Here is a 26,049-nt window from a genome sequence, read left to right as displayed (position 1 = left end):
TCGGATTGGCTTAGATCTGCTTCCCCTCGAGTCCTTATTGGAGTGGACGCCTAACGTTCGTCAAGAACCAACGTAGGTAAAACTTACGCCTCTAATTGGCTATTCCGGCCCCGTGCGCGTTCTCGCGCTGCCATTGGTTGATTCGGGAAAGTGGGCCGGCTGAAGGAGGGACGCTGAGGTGCAGGGTCAGGGGTTAGTGAGGCCGGAAGTGAGTGCAATAAAGTTTGTTCAGGGAGGCCCGGCCGGGGAGAAAGTTGGAACGGCCACCTGAGAAGGCAGTGGCGTGATCCGGAACCAAATCGGGCCGCGGTGCGGTGCGGAGACTCCATGAGGCCCTGGTGAGTTGGGTCTTCTCCCTCTCCTTAGGTGACCCACTCCTCCACCCCGGAACCCCTCTCCCGGGACCCTACTTCCGGTCTGGACCTGTAAGTCCCGCCCCCTACGACCCCCTCCCCGGAAGTCCCACCCCCCATCTTCAGGGGGGCGCCCCGAACCCCGACTTGTTTTCTGTTTATTGTCCACGACCCCACCCTGCCGCCCAGCTTTCCTGGAAGTCCCACCCCCGGACATGCTTCCCAGCCCTACTGCGGGAACCCTGACGGTAGTGCTTCCAGCTCCCCGAGACCCCGCCTCCTGGCCACGGGTCCGTCCCGAAGCCGGACTCCCAGAAGGCCAGGGCCCCGCCCCTCGGCCGCCGGGCCGGGCGCGCGAGGCCACGCCCCCAGGGCCCCGCCCGCGGCCCGCCCCCTCCCGCCCACGTCGGCCGTGCGGGAGCCTGGCCTCCGGGAAGTCCCGCGTGCGCGCGACCCGGGGCCACGCCCCCTCGGGAGCGCTCCGAGTGGGACCCGGGCCCCCTCAGAAGCGCCGTCTTGGGCCCCGAGGGCCGTGGCAGACAGAGTTCCCTTTTCTCGCGTGGGCCTCGGGCCCGGCTGTCCCGAGCGCTCTTGGCCCGGCAGGTGGGAAGTCCAGGTGCCCCGCCCGGTTCTGAGCGGCGCGAGGTCCGGGGCAGACCTCCGCCTCCCCTGCCCCCTGCCAAGACTTGGGGTTGGGCGCGAGAGGGGGACGGAGGCTTGCTCCTGGGTGCCCGGCCCCGGAGTTTCCCTGCCCAGGACCGACTCCGCCCCAGAGACAGCTGTAGGTCTCACACCTGCACCTCGGGAGCTGGTAGGGCCATGGGTTTGCTGGCGTGTGACCCGCGGGTGCGACAGGAGCGAAAGTTCTCTGCTGCCAGAAAACGGTGGCTTGGCGTGGGTGGAGGGGAGAGTGACCTTTTGCTGTTTGATTTTTTTTTTTTTTTTGGAAGGGACTCCCCAGTCTCCATCGTTTCTTTGACTCTTCCCCTCCCCCCATCCAGAGTTCTTGTCTGGGCATTCCTCCTGGTCCCGCTCGCCCAGCCTTCCCTTCTGGAAACATTCCTGAGGCTTTCGCCATTTCCTGCTACTTGCCTCCTCCTCCCTGTTGGGCCGAGCTGCCACGAGCAGCTTCTCCCCCACACCCAGGCACCCCGACTCCCAGCAGGCAGTCTCCTTTCCTATGCAGATTTAAAGCGCCCGACTTCCTCTGTCTGCCTCCAAACGCCCACACCTGTTGATTGTTCCCTGCCTCTGGGTTGTGCGGGCTCCCGCAGGCGGAGGGCGTCCTGCCCTGCGTGCTGGGGGTGCGAGGCCAGGGCAGAACCCCTTCTTCCATCTCTCTAGGCCTGAGTGCTGAAGGCCTGAGGAAATGGAGTGACTGAGACCAGGAGAGAGTTTAGCGAGGTATCTAACACCATTTAAGTGTTAGTATTATCGATTGTTGTAGTTTGCATCTTTGTATCTTCTGGAGTTTAAGAATAGGTAATCCCAAGGTGAGCGTGGGGGTCCTGTGTATCTTCAACTAATTGTTTGGTTCCTCCATGGCCCCTCTAGCGGAGCTGTGTCTGGGAGCGGGGTTTGGAAGGGATGGCTGGGTCTGTTCCCCATGTCCAGCCCCAGCCTCCCTGGCACAGCTTTGTCTGCTGCTCCCTCTGTCCCTTCCTGGCCTGCAGCCCCCACTTCTCCTGGAGAACGGTTTCACTTTTCCACCTCCTCCAGCCAGACTCTGCCTCTGGTGTTGGGGGGCACTGTGCTCCGTAGTGGACATCTGCAACTTCCCCTGTCTCCACTCCAGGAGGAGGAGCTCTAACCTGCCAGCCGCCCTGCCAGCTTGCTTTGCTGACTAGGCCTGTGGAAGGGGCCACAGAGGAGTGCTTGGCTGGGGGCTGGTGCTCCTTGGCCTGGTGGGTGCTGTGGGAGGGCTCCACCAGCCTGTCCTCTGCCCCAGCTTTCGCCCTGGTGCACCGCCCAGGTTGGACTTTGTTCTCGCTTCTCCGGCTTTGTTCTTCCTCTCGGCCCCTCTCTGCGTCCGCGGGGACCACTTCCACCCTTTCCCATTTTCCTAACCTCCCGCCCACAGCTGTAGTAGCAGAGGGTGCTAATGGCCCAGGCTCCCTGGGGCCACCCTTCCCCCCCCACCCTGTGGTAGTGTGTTGGGGGGGTGGCCTGGAGGAGGGGAGCGTTTGAGTGTTCCACCAGGACAGGAAGGGAAGTGCTGAGCTCAGGGATCTCCTCCCTTTTCCACCCCCAGCTCCGTTTCCTCTCTCATTCCCCCTACCCTCCTGCAGCTTCCTGCTCTCTTTGGCCTGTCCGTGTCCTGTGTGGATTGATCCAGACCTCCTCTTATTTCCCTCCTTTCTTTCTCATTCCTACATCCTTCCCTCCCACCCCCACTTTCCTCCTGCCCTGATTACTGGTGGTTTGTCTGGGGGCAGCGGCGGGGCGGGGGTGGGGGTGCACGGAGGGAGCTCCATCCCAGCCAGAGTTCTGGGCTGTGGCTGTGCTGGGGGCTTAGCCCCGTCCAGCCTGTGAGTCAGCACTGTCCCCGGGATTGGTCTCCGGCCTTAGCGCTCCGCCCCTGGGGAGGAGCAAGACAGCCCCGGGTCCAGCCTGTTCTCTTCGCAGCTGGAGAAGAGGCTCCACGCTGGGCGGGGATGGGGCCGGAAACTCTCTGGGTCTGAGCCCCGGGCGCTGGCGCCACTTGCCCCTCTCCCTCTCCAGGATCCTTGAGATCCCTGGGCCCTAGAGGTCCGGTCAGACTAAGGGCCTGGGATGCCCCCTGCCTGGCCCCCTTGCCTGGACTGGCAGGGGGGCCGGGCTGGGCAGCAGCCTCCCTCCAGCAGCAGCCATGGATCTCCTGCCCCCCAAGTCCAAGTACAACCCACTCCGGAACGAGTCTCTGTCATCGCTGGAGGAGGGGGCTTCAGGGCCCTCCCCACCGGAGGAGTTGCCTTCCCCATCAGCTTCGTCTCTGGGGCCCATCCTGCCACCTCTGCCCGGGGATGACAGTCCCACTACCCTGTGCTCCTTCTTCCCCCGGATGAGCAACCTGAAGCTGGCCAACCCAGCCGGGGGGCGCCCGGGGCCAAAGGGGGAGCCAGGAAGGGCCGCTGAGGATGGGGAGGGGACCGGAGGGGTGGCCGTGCCAGACTCAGGCCCCCCGCCCCTCCTCCAGGACATGAACAAGCTGAGTGGAGGCGGCGGGCGCAGGACTCGGGTGGAAGGGGGCCAGCTGGGGGGCGAGGAGTGGACGCGCCACGGGAGCTTTGTCAATAAGCCCACGCGGGGCTGGCTGCATCCCAACGACAAAGTCATGGGACCCGGGGTTTCCTACCTGGTTCGGGTGAGTGAACGTCCTGCCATTCCCTCCACCCTCCGCCCTCCCAGACCCCTCTGTCTCACTTGGGCTTTTCTGGAGCCTCTGGTTTTCTGCTCTTCCCAGCACCGCCCTCGGTTTCAGGGTCCTGTTTCTCGTACCTCTCTTGCTCCTTCTCCGCTTCTGCGGCCCCTCCCCGTCCAGCTCTGCCCGGGCCCCTTCCTTCTGGTGACCACCCCCGCCCTGCCATGCTTAGCACAAAGCCCAGCACGCGCTGGCCCTTAGTAAGTGTGGGAACGAGTGAGCCTCCGTCGCGTCCTCCAGCCTCCTCCCTCTGGGGATGTCACTCCACCCCTACACCCCCCCCCCCCCCCCCCGCCAGTACCCGTCACTGCCCTCCACAATCTCTTCCCAGGTGCCCCAGGCCCTCCCAGCTTGCCCTTTCCTCCGCTCCTCATTTCCTGTGGTCTTGCACGTTGTGGGGCGTTGTGGGGCGTAGCCGCAAGCAGCGGGCAAAACTTCTTCGTCTTTATTCTTCCTTTAGGGAGCACGTAGGGAAAAGGCCCAGGGCTCTTTGTGAAGGGGTGGGGGGAGGCGGCTGACTGTCCCCTCCGTCCCTCCCTCAGTACATGGGCTGCGTGGAGGTTCTGCAGTCAATGCGCGCCTTGGACTTCAACACCCGCACCCAGGTCACCAGGTTAGCGGGGGAGGGGGGGAGCCCTGGATTAGTGAGGGGAGCAGGGGAGTGCGTCTTGGTGGCTTACTAGCCATGGCTTAGATTTAAAGGTAAAGGGGATAGAGAGAGAGTTAGGGGAGTGAGTCTAAGTCTGGATGAAAAGAGGCGCCTCTGGTCTGGATCCCGCTCACTTTTCCAGTCCTGTGGGTTGTGGGGGAGGCGGCAGAGCAGCTGGCAGCTGGAGCCTGAGTGTAGGACGGGGTGGATGGAGGTTGCCGCTGGCTTTGGGAAGGCCACGGGACATTCATTTGGTAGCTGGAAGGAGGTGGGGCCGGACCCACGGAGGCCCTAACCCAATCAGCCAGGAAGTGGCCTCTCCGTGTCATCAAATATTAAAGGCCCTTAATTCAATCCACCACGACAAAGAGCCTGGAGTGCCCCTGGAGTCTGGCCTGGTCCTCCCCTCCCCCTGCCCTGTGGCCGCCCCAGCGGAGCAGGAGACAGGCTCTGCGTCTGAGGACCCCTTTCTCGCCAGGGAGGCCATCAGCCTGGTGTGTGATGCCGTTCCCGGTGCCAAGGGGGCGACGAGGAGGAGAAAGGTACCTGGGGCCAATGGGGCTGGGGGTGCTGTTGCGAAATGTGGGGGAGTGGGGGAAGACAAGCATGGGATGTGTGGGGACAAGGCCAAAAGACAGAGGGTGGGGGATTTCTGGTGTGGGGAACCCCCGGCTTCTGAGACCCTCTGGTCCTTGGCTAGCCCTGTAGCCGTCCGCTCAGTTCCATCCTGGGGAGGAGTAACCTGAAATTTGCCGGGATGCCGATCACTCTCACCGTCTCCACCAGCAGCCTCAACCTCATGGCCGCAGACTGCAAACAGGTTGGTGGGGTCGGGCGAGGGGGGCCGGAAGCCCTGCCAGGAGGGCCAGGAGCTAAGACAGGAAGGAGGAGCTTAGGAGCACCTGGACTAGGAAGCCAAAAGGGTGGGACTGACTAGTCCAGGGCTCGGGCCGGGGCTGGGGGCGCCCAGCTGGGCCCCGCGGCTGCCTGACCCATCCCTTCCCTCTCCCCTGCCCTAACCCTCAGATCATTGCCAACCACCACATGCAGTCTATCTCGTTTGCGTCCGGTGGGGACCCGGTGAGTTGGGAAGCAGGGTGGAGGGGGGAAGAGTGGGGGCCGCAGCGGCTGGAGAAGAGGCCACGCTGGGATCGAAGCAGTGCCTGGGAGGGCCTGGGCTTTTAGGGGGCGGGGTGAGGTAGGCCATAAAACTGAGCTAAGGGGCTGTTTCTGACCCTGCCCACCCCAGGACACAGCTGAGTATGTCGCCTATGTTGCCAAAGACCCGGTGAATCAGAGAGGTGAGGCGTGGTGGGGAGCTGGGTGGGGCCGGCTGTCCGGGAGGCAGGTGAGCAGGCCCCGGGGAGCTAAGCAGGGGCTCCGGCCGGGAAGATGAGGGCCCCCCGGCAGTGCCCGGTCCCAGCGGTCCGCCTCGGGGCTCACGGGCCGCCTCTGCTGTGTCCCCAGCCTGCCACATCCTGGAGTGTCCCGAGGGGCTGGCTCAGGATGTCATCAGCACCATCGGCCAGGCCTTCGAGTTGCGCTTCAAACAGTACCTCAGGAACCCGCCCAAGCTGGTCACCCCGCATGACAGGTGAGCGGGTGCGGAGGGGGTGGGGCGGTCCCCCCGGGCCCCGGGCCCCCGCTGCGAGAGTGGGTCCGCCCCGCTGCCCAGCCCCTAGCAGAGAGGGTCGGGCGCCCGGCACGTGTGGGGGGACGACCTGCGGGCCCGTTTCCCCTTCCCGCTCTTGTTACATTTCCTGTGGCCGGCAGGAAAGTCTGGCCAGGCCCTGCCCTGCTCTGGGCCCACTCTTCCTCTCGCGGCCCCGGCTCCTGCGCTGCCGGCCCGTCGGCCTCTCTCGCCCATTTCTCCATCCTTAGTTTTTCATTCTCCTGCCCCCTGGAGCCATCCAGAACTTGGGTGAGGGAAGCCGTCTTCCTCCTGAGGTCTCTGCCTTTCTCTGTGCCCTCGAGGCTGCTGGCTGTGGAGCGTTTAGAGGAGACTCGGGCGCTCTGGACCGCGGCCCGTCTCGCTCTCTCGTGCGGCCGCTTCCCCTCTGTCTGGGGAGGCAGCGCGATAATCGAGGCCGTGAACTCTAAAATCAAATCTGGTGTTGCAGCTCAGGTCCGACAGCTTTAACTGTGAAACCACAGGCAAATTTCTCCACCTACGACCCTCATCTCTCCGCTCTGTCACTGGAGAGGGAAGTGACAACCACTTTGTTGGGCTACCTTGAGGGACGACTGTGTATAGAAAACAGCCCACCTCAGGCCTGGCCTGCAGGAAGTGCCCGGCCCATGGCCACTGCCTGTGCCCCCTCCCACCTGTCCCTCTCAGGATGGCTGGTTTTGATGGCTCGGCTTGGGACGAGGAAGAGGAAGAGCCACCTGGCCACCAGTACTATAATGACTTCCCGGGGAAGGAACCCCCTCTTGGGGGAGTGGTGGACATGAGGCTTCGGGAAGGAGCCCCTCTCGGGGCAGCTCGACCCCCCCCACCTGTTGGCCAGACCCCCAGCCACCTGGGAGCGACGCTGGTAAGTCGCTTGGATGGAGGTGGGCTGGGGCCGGGGATGGGAGTGGCTGGCTTGGGCTTCTGGTCTCATCTTATTTTTGTCCCTGCAGCCGGTGGGGCAGCCTGTGGGGGCAGACCCGGAAACCCGCAAACAGATGCCACCTCCGCCACCCTGCCCAGGTGTGAAGGGAGCTGGGAGGGGCGGAATCCGGGTGCAGGAGGCGGGCCTGGGGCCACTGTGACGCTGCCCTTTCCTCAGCAGGGAAAGAGCTCTTTGACGATCCTTCTTATGTCAACGTGCAGAACCTGGACAAGGCCCGGCAGGCAGGGGGTGGGGCCGGGCCTCCCGGTGCTGCCGTCAATGGCAGCGCGCCCCGAGACCTCTTTGACATGAGTGAGTCTCCTGTCTCCTCCTCTGCGTCTCCAACAGCCCCCGCAGTTCCTGCTCTTCTGCCCTCCCCTCCCTGAAGGTGTGGGTCCTGGCCTGTGTTGGGCCAGTGGCCCCTCTCAGTCCTCTCTCCCTGAACCCGCAGAGCCCTTCGAAGATGCCCTTCGGGTGCCTCCGCCCCCCCAGGCGGCGGCCATGGCCGAGCAGCTCCGAGGGGAGGCCTGGTTCCACGGGAAGCTCAGCCGGCGGGAGGCCGAGGCGCTGCTGCGGCTGCACGGGGACTTCCTGGTGCGGGAGAGTGCGAGCAGCCCGGGCCAGTACGTGCTCACCGGCCTGCAGAGCGGGCAGCCCAAGCACCTGCTGCTGGTGGACCCAGAGGGCGTGGTGAGTGGCGTGGGGCCGTGCGCTGGGGGGCACTGCGGCACGCTCCCGCGGAGTCCTGGTCTCCCCTCGCTGCTGCCCCCTTTCCCTGCTCGGCTCGCGTGTGTGGCCCCCTTCTCGGCAGGACGGCGTCCTTCTCTTCTCACAGCCCTGGGCCCGAGCTCTGTTCCTCTCGGTCCTCAGTTCTCCATCTGAGCTCGAAGGTGTTCAGCCTGCCTGAGCCCCTCTTCTGACAAACGAGGAGACCATCCCGGAGAGGTGGCGATGCCCAGCATCAGAGGCCTGGAACCTAGAAACCCCAAATCTCCTTTTGTAAGAGGAGCCAGGGGCCTCCGCAGCCCCTCCGGACTCAGGGCTCAGCCTGGCGTCCTGTCGCCTGACTGCACTGCCCCGCTGTCCCTCCTGACTTTGGGCTCTTCTCCACAGCAATCCCTGTCTCCCTCCCCCACGTTTCTCGAAGTGTGTATCCTCCTCCGAGACAGGCCACCTGACAGGTCGGGGGAGGCGGTATTCCTCAGCTTCTCAGTTTCTGGTCCTGGTGTCCTCTCGGCCTGCTGCCAGAGCTAGCTGTGGGATCCCCTTCTAGAGAAGCTGCAGTGGCCTGGGCTGACAGTCCTCCCATCCCGGTCTTTTTCTCCTTCCTCATCCCTCAGTATAGTTGTCTCCTTTCTGCAGCCTTTGACTTTGCGCCTGAATTAACCCCTTCCTTCCTGCTGCCCAGGTTCGGACAAAGGACCACCGCTTTGAGAGTGTCAGTCACCTCATCAGCTACCACGTGGACAATCACTTGCCCATCATCTCTGCGGGCAGTGAACTGTGTCTCCAGCAGCCCGTGGAGCGGAAGCTGTGACCATCTCAGTGCTTTCTCCCCGAAGGGGCCCTCCCACCCCTTCCGCCCTACCCCTTGATTCTCAGGACCTCATGTGGGAGCGTTCTGTGGGCTTGGCCTTGTGTTGGAGCTGGGGATAGTGTGGACGCGGCTCAGCACCCACTGAATGAGAGGGTTTGTCAGAAGCCGGGGGTAGAATCCTGTTTCTTCCCGAACCTTACCAAAGTATTATTGAACAGAGTGGCTCCCTTCCCTGGGCCTTTCCTGTGCCAATCTGATACCCCCTTCCCCAGGAAGGTGGGTGCTTGAGGCGTGGGCAGTGTGCCTCCTTGAAGTGAGAAAGGCTTTAATGGGGGCAGTCACCTTTCCAAGGAAGGGGGATGAATCACACCTTTGGTCTACCCCTGGGCTCAGGGTACCCCAGACCTTTTTCAACAACCCTCCCTCCCAGTGGTTAAACTTTGTGCCTTTGACCATCTCCTAGGTCTGAAGATATTTTATGCAAAGAGTTCTTGAGCCCCTGAGGTCGAGGGTGGGGGTACTGACACCTTCTTGGCTTCTGGGACCCCCCTCCAGTTGAGGTTGGGAGAACAGAGGCAGGAATGGCAGCTGTCCCTTCCCCCGGGGACAGGCAACCCTTAGATATTGCCTCAGAGCTCCCCTTCCTGGCCAGCGGGGAGATGGACCCCTCCCTTGCTCAGTGCCTCCTGGCCAGGGGGCACCCCTCACCCAAGGGGTCTGTACACACATTTCCTAAGTCGTCCTGTGTCGCCCCCCCCCCCCACCATGTTGCATGCATGTTACACTCTACAGCCAAAGTATAGCCCTGGGTCCTGCAACCTCTGCCCCGCTCTCCTCCTACGGGGGGGGGGGGGGTGGTGGTGGTGGTGGTGCTGGTGCGGGGGTGGCGGGGACTGGATTCAGTTCTCCTGACCTGGTATCTTTCCCAGGGGGATCTGTGGAGGCAGGAACCAGGCCATTGAGAAGAAAGCAGTGGACAATCCCCAAATACCATCTGTAGACTTGGGAAGGGATTTATTTTTATTTTTTATGCATATATTTTAGGGCTGTAGATTTATTTTCCTTATGTGTTTTCCGTGGCAAAATGACAATAATCAATTACGTGTACACGTCACCTCTTTGACTTTTCAAAGCCCTTTGACAATGATTGGCATTTTCCTCCTCCCACCCAGCCTTGGCGGCGGCTGGGCCGACACCATTCTCCTTTCCAGCAGAGACGGGGGGCTCCAGGAGGGGTCCCGAGCCAGGACGGCAGCGAGGCGGGCAGGCCCCACGGGTGCGAGCCGCTTCACTGCTGCAGCGACGGGGCCTGCGCCGCCTCGCCGGCCCTTCACGGAGCGCCCGGAGCGCGACCTGCCGCTGCGAGCCTGGGTCTCCGTCTCCGTCCCGGCCTTTCCGTCTCGTTCGCGCGTCTCCACGGGTCTCGATGATACCAAAGGGAAATCGTCTTCATTAAAGTCCCTATTTCTTGTACCTCGGCCTCGTGGTCCCTGTTGCTGCCCGTCCGCGGCCCCGTCGGCGGGGGATGGGGGCGGGGGGTCTCCCGCACCCACGCGTCCGCGCGCCGGCCCTCGGCCCTCGGCCCGGGCCGCCCGGTGGCCCCGCCCCCGCCCCGCCCCCTCGTCGCGCGGTGGAGGCCGCCGCGCCGACTTCCGCTTCCGGCCGCCGCCGCTGCCGCTACCGCTGCTGCTGCTGTGGCCGCGGGCCGACGGCTGGCGCTGCGCTCGCTCCCGGGCCTCGCCGCCTGGCCTGGCCGCTCCTCGCGGGCGTCCCGACCCCGCTCCCGGCGATGGTGCCGCCCGAGCGCGCGTCCGTCCCCCGCCGCCGCTGACCCCGGCCCTCCCCCCCCCCCCGCCCCATGGCCGCCTCGGCGCCGCCCCCACCGGACAAGCTGGAGGGAGGTGGCGGCCCCGCACCGCCCCCTGCGCCGCCCGGCACCGGGAGGAAGCAGGGCAAGGCCGGTGAGAGCGCCGAGGGGCTGGGCCCGCCGAGCACTCGAGGGGCCGCGGCCTGGGCCGGGGGGCGGGGGGGGCTCCGGGGGCCCGAAGGGAGGCTCGGGCGGGAGGGGCGGGGGTCGGGCGTCACGGATGGGGCCCCCCGGAGCCCCGGGGGAGTCGGAGGGCATGTCTGTCGTTGAAGGGAGGAGGCGGCCGAGAGTGTGGTCGCGCGGCGCGTCTCGTGTGGCACCTTTGTTCGTAGCGAGTCCGGGAGCGGGCGCCTGTCCGAGTTGGAGGAGCCCCTCCGGGCGCGTCCGGGACGCTGGAGGTGGGGCAGCCCCGGGGAAACGCGTTTGTGTGTGCCCTGTGCTGCACTTCCAGGTCTGCAGATGAAGAGCCCGGAGAAGAAGCGGAGGAAGTCCAGCACTCAGGTGGGTGGTGCCGCCCCCGCCGCGCGCGCACCTGCCTCGGGTGCGGGGAGGGCGGCGGCCCCGCTGCTCGCCCTGTCCCTCCGCTTCCTCTCCGAGGGCGGGTGGGCGCCGTGGGGCCGCCGATCTTACCGGTCGGGCCAGCGGTCTTCCTCGCCCTGCACGTTTCCTGTCCCGATTCCCTCCTGACAGGTGACCCCTCCCCCTTACCGGGGTTTGTTCCGGGGACTTCTCCGGCCCTCTGTGCTCCTGACGCTTTGGCGGTTTGGGGAGATAGGCACCGTCCCCGTTTTACAGAGGATGGATCCGCGGCTTTAAAAAGCGGAACACCCGCCTAGGGGTCTCGAGGTTATCGGTTGTCAGAGCAAGGATTCGGTCCGGTTCTGCCGCCTTTTCCACTCTCTGTTGCTCTGTTACAGTCTGAGGTCTGTCCCCATTTATGTCGGAGCTGGCCGTCAGGAGCGTCCAGAACACACTCAGTTTCCGCTGCCCTCCTGTGGTTCTGTGGCTGTGTGCTTCCCTCTGTGACCCTCGTTCCCTCACCTGTTCCCCACTAGGGCCCTGCATATTCACACCTGACGGAGTTCGCGCCACCCCCGACTCCCATGGTGGACCACCTGGTTGCATCCAACCCTTTTGAGGATGACTTTGGAGCCCCTAAGGTGGGGGGTGCAGCCCCTCCATTCCTGGGCAGCCCTGTCCCCTTTGGAGGCTTCCGTGTACAGGGGGGCATGGCAGGCCAGGTACCCCCAGGCTACGGCACTGGGGGTGGAGGGGGCCCCCAGCCTCTTCGTCGACAACCCCCCCCTTTTCCTCCCAACCCTATGGGCCCTGCTTTCAACATGCCCCCCCAGGGCCCTGGCTATCCACCCCCAGGCAACATAAACTTTCCTAGCCAGCCCTTCAACCAGCCTCTGGGTCAGAACTTCAGCCCTCCTGGCGGGCAGATGATGCCAGGCCCAGTGGGGGGATTTGGGCCCATGATCTCGCCTACCATGGGTCAACCTCCCAGAGGAGAGCTGGGCCCGCCTTCTCTTCCCCAACGCTTTACCCAGCCAGGAGCCCCTTTTGGCCCTTCCCCTCTCCAGAGACCTGGTCCGGGGCTCCCCAGCCTACCCCCCAACACAAGTCCTTTCCCTGGCCCGGACCCTGGCTTTCCTGGCCCCGGTGGTGAGGATGGGGGAAAGCCCTTGAATCCACCTGCTCCCACTGCCTTTCCCCAGGAGCCTCATTCGGGCTCCCCAGCTGCTGCTGTGAATGGGAATCAGCCCAGTTTCCCCCCAGACAGCAGTGGGCGGGGTGGGGGCCCCCCAGATGCCAACAGTCTGGCACCCCCCAGCAAGGTGGGTGGGGGCTCGGGGCCTCAGCCTCCCCCCGGCCTGGTGTATCCGTGCGGCGCCTGTCGCAGCGAGGTGAACGATGACCAGGACGCCATCCTGTGTGAGGCTTCCTGCCAGAAGTGGTTCCACCGCGAGTGCACCGGGATGACGGAGAGTGCCTACGGGCTGCTGACCACTGAGGCCTCTGCTGTCTGGGCTTGCGATCTCTGCCTCAAGACCAAGGAGATCCAGTCTGTGTACATCCGCGAGGGTGTGGGGCAGCTGGTGGCTGCCAACGATGGGTGACACCAGCCAGGGGCATGGTCTCCAAGTCTGGCTCTTGGTCCTTGTTTCCACTGGCTTCCCGTCCCCGTGGGGCAGAAACACAGTGGCTCCTGGGGCCAGAGAAGGAACTGAGGTGAGCAGGCAGAAGAGCCTGGATCACTCACCTTTCCGGAAACTTACACGGACACGCTGAGATCCACAGAGATCCGGGGAACCAAAGCCCGGCTGAGTATCGTGGTGGCTCCAGTCCTGAAGGCCCAGGGGTGTGGCTGCGAGGGAAGAGAGGCTAAAAGAGGATCTGAGGGCCGGGGCCTCCCCTGTGCAGTCGATGAATGCCCTGCTAGCTACACCCCCCCCTCCCCGTGGCCTTGGTGTTTGGAGTGACCTGTTAGAGGGTTCTGGCTAGAGGAGTGGGGTCCCAGCCCTGCAGTAACCTCTGTGGGCCTTAGGAGACAGCTGTAGGGAATAAATGGGGAATTTCCCTTTTTCTCACCCTCCTTGCTTCCTCCCAAGACCTACCTAAGTCCTACCCTTGTCAGAGAACCAAATAGCTTGAGAAAGCAGGAGAGCTGTTGGCTGGGGCAGTTTCTTGGTGATTTGGGGCTTCAAGACGGGGGTAAGAGACCCTATCCGGACATGTGTGTCCCTCATACCAAAGCCACTGGCCCTTTCTCAGCCTCTCTTGGGCTTTTCTCCCAATGACCATATTTTTGCCAAAAATTGGGCTTTGCGGTCTAACGGATCGGGATATTTGAAGTTTAGACTGCCCTGGACCGGGGACCCTGCTCGCCCCGCCCTCCCCGCCTCGCCCGTTTGTTACGCGGTCCTGGCAGCGCGGCCATGGCGCTGGTCTCCCGCTTTTGGCGTCTGTATTCCTCGGCCTCCCTGGCTCGAAGGAAAGCTTGGACGGGCACAGACCCCTCATACCTCATCTCCTGATAGAAGGATCTCTGTCCCCGCGTGGGTGAGGGAGGCGGCGGGCCGGTCACTGCAGTGGTCCTGAGATGCAGTCCAGAGTCTGGTGTTTTGCTTCTCTTTCCCTGCCTTTCTGTGTATCCGCTGGGCCCCGGGGTCTGGCAGTACTCCCTTCGTTCCCGGAGGCCGGCACTGGGCCGGCTGTGTGTTCACATTTTACTTTTTATGCACCGCCTACCAGAGCTGGCCCTGCGCCCACGGAGGAGCCCCGCGCTGCGGTTCCAGCGCACATTCCTCAGTGGGGTGGGGAAGGCAGGCACGGGTGTGGCCCGGAGAGGCGCCCCGGGTCCCCTGGCCACTGCTCCGGGGACCCTAGCCTCGGAAGACTTAGCGAGTGTACTGCAGAACGCATTTGCCTGCCCAGGTGGGCAGCAGCGTCGAGGCTGTGGGAAAGAAGGGAGGGGGTTCTGGGCTTCTCTCTTCCAGTGTCTGCCCCCCCACCCCAGCTTTGTGTTGTGCTTGTGGTTCTGTCGCCCTCCTTCATCTGTTGCTATTTTTGTGATGTCTTCCTCCCCTGCCCCCCATCTCTGCCTTTTGTAAGTGGCTCTTGGGGGAAGGGGTCTGCTCAATTCTCTCCCTCTCCACCGCTTTTTGGAAGGAAGCGGGGGTGGCAGAGATGTGATGGGGGTCTTTTGTACCGTTGGGTTAATAAAAAGACTTGAAAACTCAGACAAGGACTCCTGCTCTTTCTGGGCACAGAGGTTGGAATGAACCTCGCCCTGGCGGGTAGGAGGCTTGCGGGGGGGGAGGATGGGTATGTGGCCCAGGGTTCCTGGCAGCGGGGCTGGCAGAGAGATTGGGGGCCCCGAGCTGATCTTAGTCGCAGTCCTAGTCCTTCCTAGTGGAGGAGCCGAGGGACGCCCGAGCGCGCCACCCCTCCCCCTGCTGTGAGAACGTGTTTCTTTTCTGGGCACATTCCTGGGCCAGGCCGGCAGCCAGGGCCTCGGGGACGGGGACAAGTGCCGTCTGGTGCTTCTAGGCTCAGCGCTCCCTCCCGCACCCCGGCTGGCGCTAGCGGTCCGGCGGAGCGGGAAGCGGCGGCCCCCGGCCCAGCGGATTTCATTTGGGGACGCCACCCCCTCCCCTTTGGCAAGAGTAGCCGCGGAACCCCCCCTCGGCACCCGGGCGGGCTGAGGACGGCCGGAGAGCTACTTCCAACCCTCGGCTCGCCGTGTCCCCTCCCCCACCCTGCAGCTGCGTCCGTCTGTCCTAGGGACGACCTTGCCCCTTGCCCCTGCGGTCTCGGGAGGTGCCGCCCTCTGCCTTCCAGCGGTGGCTCTTCCCGGGAGAAACTGTCTAGACGCCGGGAGGAGGGGAGATCGCCCACCACGCCGCTCGCCGCGGGAGTGTGCGCCCCGGGAGCTGTGCGCCCCGGGAGGGGGACGGGGGCCGGGACCCCAGCAGGCCCCGGGACCCCAGCAGGCCCCCCTCCCCGCCCGGCCTCCCAACGCCAGCTCTTATTGGCCCGAAGTTTCCGCCCCCTCAGGGACGTTGGCCTCCCATTGGCCAGTCCCGGTCACGTGGTTCCGCCTCCCTCCCTCCCTCCGGGGGCTGGAAACCCCGGGCGGCAGCAACAGGTCCCCGCGGGTCCCGAGGCGCGGTCAGGTGAGGCCCTACCGGGCTGGGGGCCCCCAGACCCCCCGCGGGACCGGGGCGCGCAGCCGGGCGTGCGCTCCGCCGGAGACCCGGCGCTGCGTGTCGCCGCGGGGCCGGCGCGGGGGGCGCCCCGGGCGTCGGTCCCCGAGACGGAATTGGCGCTGGGGCCCCGGGCAGGCTCCTGCGGCGCCGGGGTCCCCCGCCTTAGAGGGCTGGGGGGCGGCTCCTGGACGCGCCGAGTTTGGCGAGTCGGAGGGGGAAGGTCCCCCTTTAGCTGCCGTTTCCACACCGCAGAGGGGCCCGACACGCCTGGAAGTGTGTTTGGGCCGGACCCTGCCCGCCTGCGAGTGCGGAGGGGTGGAGGCGGGGAGCGGTGGGGAACTTCCTAACAAGGCTCAGGGACGCTGGCGGGGGGAGAGCGGGGCTCCCTGGTGGCATCTGGGATGAGCTCCGCCGGGGGAGAGAGGTGCCCGAGTTGGAGACCCCGAGTGCGGGGGTTCCGGACTGTCTCCTCTTCGGGTCTCCCGAGCGGTCCTCTTGTTGACCCACATACCGGGGCTGGTTTCCATGGAGACGGCGGGTCTGACATCACCGTGGTTGCCATGGCGCCTTGTTCTGGAGGACCGGAGTAGGCCGTACACAGCCAGGGATAAACAGGGACTTCAGCCCAAGCTGCTGCCACTTCCTTCCTGCCACCACCTGTTAGCAGTCACACGCAGCAGCTGGGGACAGGGGACCATGACAGCCCAGTGCGTGGGGGGGACGCCGCTCTGGGGACGCAGCAGAAGCTGGCCAGGGCGCCCTGGGGATGCTGCTTGTGCCAGGGAAGCATGGGCGTGGGGAAGACACCATGAGTGTCAGTCCCAGCCGTGGATCCCAAGGGGCCGCAGGTCTTTCCGGGGCGGGCCGGTCTGGCCCCAGCTCAAACAGGAGGGGGCCGAGTGGGGGTGTCATACTGCCAGACTCCTTCCCAAGCCCACCTTCCCTCCCGGGTTTGCTGACAGAGCCCTTTCCACTTGCCAACCTTTCGGCCCCCGAGGAAACAGTCACTTACCATCTGAAGGACTACGGTCCAAGACGGGGGTCGGCTCCTCTGTCCCTCCTGTCTCGAGCTGCGTCCCAGCTGCGGCTGCCCAACCTGAGGCGACAGTCCTGGGCCCGACTGATGGGATAGGTCTCCCTCCTCTTAGCCGGCTTTGCATCAGGCTTTGGAAGCTGGAGCGACTTCCCAGCCCGCCCGGCCGGGGCAGAGTGGAATACTGAAGGGTCGGCCCACAGCCCTGCTGTTGCTTTGCAGACTGTAAGGTCTTTATAACTGAGAGCGGTCACGAGAGCCTCTCCCCGTGGCCTTCACGTTCCCTGAGATGACACTCTGCCCATCACAGAGCACGGAAACAATCTGGGAAGGAGAGTCAGCATGACAAGGAGCCTTACTAAGGGTCCCCACGGACGGGTCTGCCAGCTCTTCTCAGGCCTGGCGGCCATGAGGACCATCTGGGAGGTTTTAAAAAGGACCCAGGCCCAGTTGAGTCAGACTCCTGGGTGATTCTGGCGGGTAGCCAGCGCTGGGGATCCCCGAACCAGACTGGGTGAAGGGCTGAGGCTGGGCGGGAGTCCTGTCTTCTGCGCCCCCACGGGGGAGGGGGTGATGGTGGGAGAGTCTGGGGTGGTTATTTTCTCACTCCTCTCGTCAGCTGCCCGTCCTCGGCAAGGTCAAGTTAGCCGACCTGTGTGGCCTTCGCCTTCCCTGACTAACCCGCGGGGGCTGGCCAGGTCACCCCCAGAGCCTCTCCGGGCATGTGCTTTGACCTTTCGGGGTGGCCCCGCTGGTCTGTGGGAGAGGGGACCTTCTCTGTGGCTGTGGGCAGGTTTTGATGGGCAAGGCTGGTACTGCCCAGAACAGTGGGGGTTAGGGTTAGAAGGGTCGGTTCTGGAAGCTGCTGCCCAGCCCTGGGGACCCGGCCCAGACTGCCCTCTGCATCCTGCCTTTGCCGAAGGGAACTGGGGTCCTGAAGAGCGCTTTTCTCTGCAGGTGGCGACGGCAGCTTTGGGGACACCAGCAACCATGGCTTCCTGCCCAGACTCTGACAACAGCTGGGTGCTGGCCGGCTCCGAGGTAGGGAGAGCAGGCCTGGGAACCTCACAGAAGAGAGGTGCTGGCAGGCCTGGGCTGCTCCCCGGGTCTGTGCCCTTCCTTGGTGCCCACGGTCACCTGTGTCACCTCCTGCTGCCTGTCAGGGGAGGGGACTCCAGGGACAGGAGGACAGAGATGGGCCCCCAGGAGTCAAGTGGTGGGGCTTGGACTGGCCCTTGAAAGAAGGGTACCATGCGGTCAGCTGCAAGAAGCAGGGGGCTGGTGTGAGCAGGGGGCCTGGGGCAACAACAGGAAAGCCATTTTGGGGGAGACTGAGGCAGTCCATGGAGTGAGGTGGAGACGTGGGCTAGATTGTGCTGGAATGAAGCAGGGGCCAGAGCCTGGGAACCTCTGCAGACCCACACGCGGGTGTCTTCCTGAGGGGCGGGTCAGGGAAGGGCTTTGGGTCAGAGGGACTCTGACGGTCATTGCCCTGGACAGAGGGGGCGCCCCCCCCCCGTGGATGGGGTGAAGAGGGGACCATTCTGAACATCTGCAGCACAGCTGGTGGCCGTGGACACCTGTGTCCCCAAAGCCACCGAGAAGGGAGGAGGGCGTCACCAAGGGTCCCAGCCCTGGCTACTTGGTGTGTCAGGCACTGCTGGAAGGGGAGGAGGGGACAAGGGGCGGAGGGGAGGGAGGAGGCTGGGCTCAGGGAGGTGCTGGGCCAGGACACAGGGCCTGGGGCACAGCGGGGGAGGAGAGGGGCGGACACTGTGGTCCAGTGCCCTTGCCCCGTGTTGGGTATCTTTGTTGACCGAGGGGCATTTACCTCTGGTCATCCCCTGTAGGAGCGGGGGCGTGGCTCCTGGTGTGCCGGGCAGGCCACGAGAGAAGAGTGGTTTGAAAATTGCCAAGAATGTACTCAGACGGAGAACAGTTCTTGGAGGGGTGGCAGAAGCTTGGGCAGGGGAGCGGGTGGCAAGCGGCTGAGCAGGGGTGTGCAGGGAGGGGAGCCGGGGCGGAGCCGGGGCGGGGCTGCAGGAGAGGGCCTTGTGGGCCGGGGGAAAAGCCTGGGAGATGGCGGAGACACTGTGGTGTGAACAGCTGCGGAGAAGCCGATGGGGACGTGTGGTGACCCTTAGTGCCCAGGGGGCTTTACCTCTTGCCATCTTCCGCCTTCCCGCCAGTCTCCAGGTTTCATTTGTGGGGAGGCGGGAGACCCAGGCTTCAGCTGGCTTCTTTGGGAGGGCGGGGGGCACCCGGTGTGTGGGTATGTGTGTGATGTGGGGGCACGTCCCCGGCGGGGAGCCCCAGCGGCTCCCCTCGGCTCATGGCCGCGTGAGTGTCGTAGGTTTTTGTGCGGTGTGGGTGGGGGTCGCTGAGCGGTGGGGCAGGGTCCGGAGACCCCCAGCAGAGCCCCCCCACCATGGCCCTGGATCTGTGCTCTGCAGTGGCCTTCTGCCTGCACCCCTTCCCCCAGAGCCTGCCCGTGGAGACCCTGGGCCTGGAATCCGCGGCGGACGCTGAGTCAGAGCGAGCTCCCCGGGCACTCGGGAGCCCCTCCGAGGCGGCTGCGGAAGAGTCCGCTGGAGCTGAGGAGGGAGGAGGTAATGGGGCTCCCCTGGGGGCGGGGCCCCCGTTTCCTCAGGGAAAGGATGGGGTTGGTCTCATTTCCGGGGTTAGTCGCCTCCACCGCCGTGGGCGTGCGGCAGCCCGAGGGCTGGGTAGGGAGTTCACGTGGGGGGCCGTGGCGTTTCTCCTGGGCTTTTCTTCCACCACAGAGACCGAGACCATCTTCCAGTCTGGGGAAAGCTCCCAGTCTGGGCCCATTCTGCCAGAGAAGACTGCAGCCAAGGTGAGGACCCTCATCGGGTCGGGGGGGCGGTGGGTACGGGCCCGGAGTGCTCATGGCCGTGTCTGCTCAGGGTGACCTGGAAGGCGATGGCTGTGCTGGGGGGCCCCCTGGCCTGGGAGACACGCCGGTCCAGGGAGACTCGGACGAGGGCCCTGGGGTGGCAGGCCTGGGACCGGACACAGAGGACACGGAAGGTCAGAGCCCCCCAGGAAACCTGCCTTCATCGCCCAACATAGGTGAGATGTGCCCCTCTTTACTCTCCTTCTGGAAGGAACTGGGTCTCCACGAGCAGGCTCGGGGGAAGGAGGGCTCGCTGTCGAGCACGGCTGTGGTCCGGGCCCTGGCCCTGAGCAGCTAGGGGTCTCCTTACGCCGTGTCCGTGGATTCTCCCCACTACCCCGAGGACGCCGAGGCTCAGAGAGGTTACGTGATGCAGCCAAGGTCACGTAGCAGGGAAGTGGCAGGGCCCGGGTCTTCCCCTTGTCCGGGGATGCTTCTCTTCCCGCCTCTTGGTTCAGCTCTCGCTCCGCTCCGAGTCTCTGTCCTGTGTCCGGAGACAAGAGAGGGAGGGAGCTGCACGGCCTGTGGGAGAGAGGCCACAGGCTGTCTTGTCTGAGCCAAATGCAAGTCAGACCAAGAGAGCAGGAAGCTGAGGTGGGATTACTGTGTGCCCTCAGCGGGGGAGGGGGTTTAGTCCCAGGACAGGTGGAGGGAAGGTGAGGGGGGTGGGCACGCCTGGGGAGGGGTTCACACTGGAGGGGATGTTCCAGGCTCTGGGTCAGTACGGTTGGAGGAAGAGAAGGTTCCAGGCCAAGGCTGTAGCACCTACTGCGGGATGAGGCCACCTGTCCTGTGCTAAGGAGGTGGGGCCCAGGACAGCGTGTGTGACTCTGTCTCTGAAGGGTGACAGGTGGAGGGAGAGGCTGGGGCTCTGGAGGGGACAAGTGCAAAGACCAAGGGCGGGCAGATTCGAGGCATGTGATGCCGAGTTGTCTGGGTGTGGGGCGAACGCAGGGGATGGGGCGCAGGCAGCCAGATGGCAGCAGGGGTGCCTCTCTCCGAACAGGTGTGGGGGGCGATGGGCCCCCAAAGAGAACAGCGCAGAGGGCAGTGCACTAAGAGTTTGGTCCCCGGGGGGGTGGCAGGCAGGAGTGGCTGACCGGTCAGTCGTACAGGTCAGGGGCTACAGACTGGGGACGGTGGGGGTGACATGGTGCGGTGGGGTGGCCGGTCCCCCGAGCACCCTCACCTTCAGGCCAAGAAGAGCGGACGGCCCAGGAGCTGTGAGGGAGCTCGGTGGGAGGCTCGTGTGGGTGGAAGGAGGCTGCGCTAAGCAGAGTGGCTCCCTGGGTTTGCAGATGGAAAGGCCAGTGTCCCACTCTCGGCTGCCCAGGTGCACGGGGACCCGGGGTCCCCACGCATCCCAGTGAGTGGTCTCTGCCCATGTCCTGTTCTCCGGTTGCCTCACTGCCTCGTCCCCGTCCCCTCCTCCAGCCTGGCCCAGGGAGGAGGCCCGCGGCTCTAGCAGCGAGGACGACACCGATGTGGACGTGGAGGGTCTGCGGAGACGGCGGGGCCGGGAGTCTCGCGCTGCTCAGCCCGTGGGGCCCCTGTGCGTGGAGGACCAGGCCGGAGGCGAGGGTGTGGCTTGGGAGCTGGGCGTCTCCCTCAACGTGTGTGTCCTTGGGGCCCTGGTGATGCTGGGGCTAGGGATCCTCCTCTACTCCGGTGAGTGGGACCTCACCTGCTGGCTCCTGTGTCCCCGTCTGGCCTCCCTGTCTCCCCCGTCCCCTCACCAAGCTCTCCGTGTCTATTCTCAGGTGCCCTGTCAGAGTCAGACAGTGGTGAGTGGGGACGGGGCCTGGCTTGTCCCCGCCCGGCCCGAGGGAGGCAGCGGGGGGCAGTCCCCTGGAGCCAAAAGGTCACTGAGGCCATCTCGGACTCAGTGACCTTTTGGCTGTTGGTGCTGATCCTGGGCCCCTTCCCTGCCGGCCCTCTCGGCCGTGGGCTCCAGGTCCAGGCAGGAGGGTGTCCGTGTGTGTGTGTGTGTGTGTGTGTGTGTGTGTGTGTGTGTAGGGGAGGGAGTGGGCGGGAGGGGGTGACCGGTGTACACAGAGGCCGGTTCTGGATGTGGCTTTCCTGCAGGGCCTGTGGAGGAAGTGGACTTGCAGGTCTTCCCGGACACGGGGCTGGACACGGAGGTGCGGGACTCTGCGGGGCACGGGCAGGTTGGCTTCCCGGGCCCAGAGCTAAGCAGGGCCTGCCAGGGAGACCACAGGCCAAGGGGCAGGAGGGTCACTGTCTCCCTTGCCCTCAGGATGGGGCCCCGGGACCAGCAGACGGCGTCCCCAGCCTACAGAGCATGGGGGCGCTGCTGGACAGGCTCGCCAAGGAGAACCAGGACGTGCGACTGCTGCAGGCCCGCCTGCAGGTTCGTGCACGGGGCCCTCCCTCGGCCAGGGGCTGTCTGTCCTCCCTTGGCCAGGGGCTGTCCGTCCTCCCTCGGCCACGGGCTGTCTGTCCTCCCTCGGAGGAAGTCATCTTTGTTACCCCCACCTGCCGCCCGGAGAGTCTCATCCCTCCTGCTGCCGGGTCCCAGGCCGCATGCCCGGCGGCCCCCTTGGAGGTGGTGCTTGTTTGTTCGGAGCCGTGGCTGGCAGCACCTGTGGGGACTCAGGGAAGGCTGAGCGGCCATCAGTTAATAGCGTCTGTTCCGGGTGGGGGAGGCGGGTCTCAGGTGGCTGATCGCAGGTCGGTTGAAGGGGGTGCTTCTAGAAGGGTACGGAAGCGGAGGTCTGTGACGGGATTTGGGGATCCCAGGCTCTGGTGCGGGGTGTGGCTGGCAGAGAGGAGGACCGAAGCCTCTGAGTGGCCACGCTCCTGGAGCGGATGGGGGGGTGGCCCTGACGGGACCCTCCTGTGGCCCCGTCCACCCCAGGCCCAGAAGGAGGAGCTTCAGAGCCTGATGCAGCAGCCCCGGGAGCTGGAGGAGGAGAACGCCCGGCTGCGCGGGGCCCTGCGGCGGGGCGAGGCGGCCCAGCGGGCCCTCGAGGCAGAGCTGCAGCAGCTGCGGGCCCGGCTGCGGGGGCTGGAGGGCGACTGCATCCGCAGCCCAGATGGGGTGTGCCTCAGCTGGGGCCCGGGCTCCGCGCCCGCGCCGGCCGGGGCCACCGAGCAGCGAGGCCCCGGGGAGCGGGAGCCGGGCGCCAGCTTCCTGCAGCAGAAGCAGCGGCTGGAGGCCGAGGCCCAGGCGTTCCGGCGGGAGCTGGAGAGGCAGCGGGAGCTGCTGGGGTCCGTGCAGCGGGACCTGGAGCAGAGCTTGAGGGACGTGGGCCGCGGGGACCCGGCGCGTGCTGGTCTGAGCGCCCTGGGCCACAGACTGGCCCGGAAGCTACAGGACCTGGAGAAATGGGGCCAGCACGCGGGGGTCCCCGCCAATGCCTCGGAGGCTCGTTTCCAGAGCTCCGGGGAAGGGAGTGGAAAGGAGAAGTGGCGGGATGGGCGGGGGGACCGGGGGGACCGGGACGCCGAGCCCCGGAAGCACAAGAAGGAGGGCCGCGAAGGGAAGAAGAGCTGGTGGGGCGAGGAGGACAGGGAGCCCGCCGGGAGGGGCAAGGAGTGGGGCAGCAGGAAGGACGGCAAGCGACAGGGCCCCAAGGAGCCCCCGAGGAGGAGTGGGGGCCCGCACCCCCCCGCGGGGCGGCAGGAGCACCTTCCGTGGAAGGAGGGGGCTAAAGGCCAGCGGGGCCCCCTGGCCCTGTGGGCAGAGCTGTCGAGGCACAAGTACCGGCCGCCCCAGGGCTGCTCGGGCGTGCCTGAGTGTGCCCGGCAGGAGGGCCTGGCCTTCGGCGTGGAGCTGGCCCCGGTGCGGCAGCAGGAGCTGGCCTCCCTGCTGAAGACTTACCTGGCGAGGCTGCCCTGGGCCGGCCCCCTGACCGAGCAGCTGCCGCTCTCCCCCGCTTACTTCAGCGAGGACGGCATCTTCCGCCACGACCGCCTCCGCTTCCGGGACTTTGTGGATGCCTTGGAGGACAGCCTGGAGGAGGTGGCCGTGAGACAGACGGGTGATGACGATGAGGTGGATGACTTTGAGAGTTTCATCTTCAGCCACTTCTTTGGAGACAAAGCGCTGAAGAAGAGGTGGGCGGCTGGGGCCAGGGGAGGGGGACGGGGTGTCTGAAGGAGCAGGGGCCCTGAGGAGGGGTCTTTGTTGGAGCCTCTTTTAATTTGCAGCCGGCTACCCTTGGAGCGGCGTCCGCAGACCTGCCTGCCTTCTGGGAGGTCGGGAGCTGCCCGTGCTCACCCCATAGTGGTCTGGGCGGCCCCCCTTGGGCGGGAGCGACTTCCTCCCGGGTTGTTCTGTCCTGCTTGGACCCGCGGTGTGCGGGGTGGGAGGCCTCCCTTGCCTTCCCGCCGCCCTGACTTCATGCAGGGGTAGCCTTCTGGCCCCTGTGTTGGCTGTCTCCAGAGGAACAGCCCCCCCCCCCCAGGAGCCCTGTCTCACTGTGGGGCCTCGTCCTCTAAACCTGTCTTCCTGCCCCCACCCCGTGTCTCCCCACAGGTCGGGGAAGAAGGAGAGGCCCTTTCGGAGCCCGGGGAGGGGCTGAGGCCTGGCATCCCCTGGCCCTGGGGACCACGGTCTCCTCTGGCTCCAAGGGGAGCAGAATCACTCAGCACTGAGGCCACTTCTGCGGGGAGAAGGCCTTAGCTGCTTTGGCCTTGCTGTCTATGCAAATGTGTGCAAGTGCTCTGACAGCCCGAGCAGGTGGGGGGCGGGGGACGACGGAATGCTCATTCTGCAGCCACAGCTTTCACCCTCCTGCGTGTGCCCCCCACAGCGGGCCCCTTGGCTCCATGCACGGACCCCAGCCCCCGGCATGGGGGCCCAGCACTAGGGCTTTCCCTGGAGTGTCGTTAGACTTGAAGCAGCCACCCCCGGGGGAGGGGCTGAAGTCCCCTTTTTACCTGCCGCTCACATGGCCGCACCTCCCGTGTGCACTGTAGGCTCGACCCCAGTAAAATGCCGTTGGAGCTGCGGGTTGGGGTGGTGTCCAAGCACAGGGGCCCCCGCACCCGCCTTGTCCCCCACGCCACCCTCCCAGCCACCCCGGGACCGGGGCTGGAACTCCCCGTTTCTGCTCGCAGCCTTGGGGCCCCTGGGACATGGAGAGAATGAGCATGGGTTTTGGGGTGTGAGCCTGGGGCTGTGTGATCTTGGGCCGGTTCATTCCCGGGAGCCTTGGGTTTCCGATGCTCAAAACGGGACTGGACGGCCGCGGAGAGATTAAATACAGCAGCGGAAGCACGATGCCTGCTCAGTGTCTGGCGCTCCAAAGCGGTCGGTCTCGGGGGCTCGGAGGAGGGGGCGCGGGCAGCCGGGGCGGGGCGCGGGGGAGCCGCTAGGTGGCGCCCCGGCTCCAGGTTCGGCGCAGACCCCGCGGCCCCACCGCGCGCCCCACCTGCTGGCCCTCCGCGCGCGGCCGCTCCCGCAGACCCCAGGTCCCAGACCCCGCGGGGCTCGTCCTTCCTGGCGGGGCTCCTTGATTGCCCCGGACATGCCCCGCGCGTGCGTGTAGGGGCAGAAGGACGCGGTGTGGCCTCGGGCAGGGGAGAGCGCCTGCAGGTCCGGGCGGGGGCTGGCGTGGACGGCAGGAGCTTGGGGGGCGGGGCCGCTGGCGGCGAGGTCCGCGGTTACGAGGTCTGTGGGGTGTGGGGCGGTGCCAAGGCCGCGCGTCGGTGGAGCCGCCTTCTGGGGCAGGAGGGACTCGTTAGACCCGAGGAAGCCCCCCCACCTCGGCAGGGGGTCAGTGACTGGGGCCCGGGTCTGCAGGGAACGGGTCTTCTAGAGGGGGGTTGGGAGGATGCTGGCTAGGCTGGCCCCAGGGCCTGGATTGGGGCCCCCACGAGGAGGTCTGTGTCAGCCTGTTCGAGTCCGCGGCCTTCCGCAGGTGCTCAGGTTCCGCGGGCTCGCACGCAGCTGACCGGCCAGCTTGGGCTTCCCAAGCTGGGAATTGGGATTCCGGCCACAAGGGAGGCCACTTTCCTCATCCCGGGGAGGGGGGCACAGCCTGGCCTCCTCAGGTTCCTCTCCTGGGCGGGTTCCTTCATCTGCATAACAAACTCAGGGAGGCTGGGAAGAGCCCCCAAGCCCCCCCTTCTCACCGGCTCCTCAGGGAGTGGCCGTGCTGAGCTGGCCGTCTCAGGGACCGTCCAGTCAGGGCGACAAGGAGAGCCATGAACACAAGGGGTCTGCAGGGGAGCCCAGGACAGCAGGGCCGCTGGCCACTGATTGCCCCGTCCCTGGGCTGACCTGGGTAGGTGATGCTCACAGCGCCCGTCATGGGTCAGCAGGCCCCTGCCAGCCCTGTGCACCCACGGCAGCCCTGGGAGCGAGGGAACCCGGTTCCAAGGCCAGCATGTGAAGACCGGCCAAGGGAGGGTAGAGCTGCGTGGCAGCACCCCCCACCCCAACACATACACGCATGTGCACACGCGCGCACGTGCACACACACACACACACTTACACACTCATTCACACACACCACTAGTCTGTCCCGAGGGCGGGGGAGGGGGCGACCTGGGGGCAGGCCCACTGGACTCTGCTGCCCAGCCCTGCTTGGCCTCCCAGACTCTGGCCTGGACCCTCCCGTTTAAGAGCTTGGCTTTTCTGCCTTTTCTCTGAGAACCCCCCCAGCTCAGAGCTCGGCTCCAGGGCTGGGGGCAACTTGGGGGAATTACTCGAGTCAGGGGTGTCTCTTTTGGGCCTTCCGCTCTCAGTAGAAACTTTACTTCCTTTGGCCCGTCCCCACATCCCCTCTGTCCCCCGGTCTGCCCTCCCTCCCCTCCCTGTTCCTCACTGTCCAGCCTCACTCCTTCCTGGGCTCCTCCCCTGCCCCTTCCCTGGGGCCCTCAGCCTGGCCTTCCCTTGCCAGTGCCCCTGCCGGCCCTTACCACCCTTGGGATCTCCCTGTCTCTCCCTGCCACCCCAGGTCCCCAGGCCCCAGTCTCTCCCTACTGCCTCCCACTCCCACCCATCCTAGG

At 65.6% G+C, this 26,049-nt stretch overlaps 2 protein-coding genes across 11 annotated transcripts; both read left to right on the top strand.

The window, feature by feature from the left end:
* Positions 1–6: 6 nt before the first annotated feature.
* On the top strand, positions 7–10,009 carry SHC1 (SHC adaptor protein 1). Of its 6 annotated transcripts, XM_080824868.1 has the most exons (14): positions 7–338; positions 1,698–1,757; positions 3,529–3,696; positions 4,296–4,366; positions 4,881–4,944; positions 5,103–5,222; positions 5,429–5,482; positions 5,652–5,703; positions 5,870–5,996; positions 6,741–6,939; positions 7,028–7,097; positions 7,177–7,311; positions 7,451–7,689; positions 8,408–10,009. In XM_080824868.1, exons 3-14 carry the CDS (start codon positions 3,532–3,534, stop codon positions 8,534–8,536), a joined length of 1,425 nt encoding a protein of 474 aa, XP_080680994.1. In that variant the 5' UTR covers positions 7–338; positions 1,698–1,757; positions 3,529–3,531; the 3' UTR covers positions 8,537–10,009. The 6 variants fall into 6 exon arrangements, with proteins under 6 accessions (XP_080680994.1, XP_080680995.1, XP_080680993.1 ...); XM_080824869.1 differs by lacking the exon at positions 1,698–1,757 and having other exon boundaries at positions 8–338; positions 7,180–7,311; XM_080824867.1 differs by lacking the exon at positions 1,698–1,757 and having other exon boundaries at positions 8–338.
* Positions 9,602–24,316, top strand: LOC308356119 (pygopus homolog 2-like; the record flags this gene model as incomplete). Of its 5 annotated transcripts, XM_080824847.1 has the most annotated exons (13): positions 10,295–10,497; positions 10,855–10,904; positions 11,459–11,563; positions 17,109–17,192; positions 18,634–18,760; positions 18,935–19,008; positions 19,079–19,244; positions 20,503–20,736; positions 20,829–20,852; positions 21,154–21,209; positions 21,326–21,439; positions 21,947–23,148; positions 23,242–24,316. In XM_080824847.1, the coding sequence occupies 13 exons, from the start codon at positions 10,395–10,397 to the stop codon at positions 23,444–23,446; spliced, it is 2,544 nt and encodes an 847-aa protein (XP_080680973.1). In that variant the 3' UTR covers positions 23,447–24,316. The 5 variants fall into 5 exon arrangements, with proteins under 5 accessions (XP_080680970.1, XP_080680973.1, XP_080680971.1 ...); XM_080824845.1 differs by lacking the exons at positions 10,295–10,497; positions 10,855–10,904; positions 11,459–11,563 and adding an exon at positions 14,972–15,085 and having other exon boundaries at positions 23,242–23,289; positions 23,570–24,316; XM_080824846.1 differs by lacking the exons at positions 10,295–10,497; positions 10,855–10,904; positions 11,459–11,563 and adding an exon at positions 14,972–15,085 and having other exon boundaries at positions 23,570–24,316.
* Positions 24,317–26,049: the final 1,733 nt, after the last annotated feature.

This window comes from Martes martes (genome assembly GCF_963455335.1).
Source record: "Martes martes genome assembly, chromosome: 15".
NCBI lineage: Eukaryota > Metazoa > Chordata > Mammalia > Carnivora > Mustelidae > Martes > Martes martes.
Note: the sequence above shows the minus strand (reverse complement) of the source record. Positions and strands in the feature narration are given on the sequence as shown.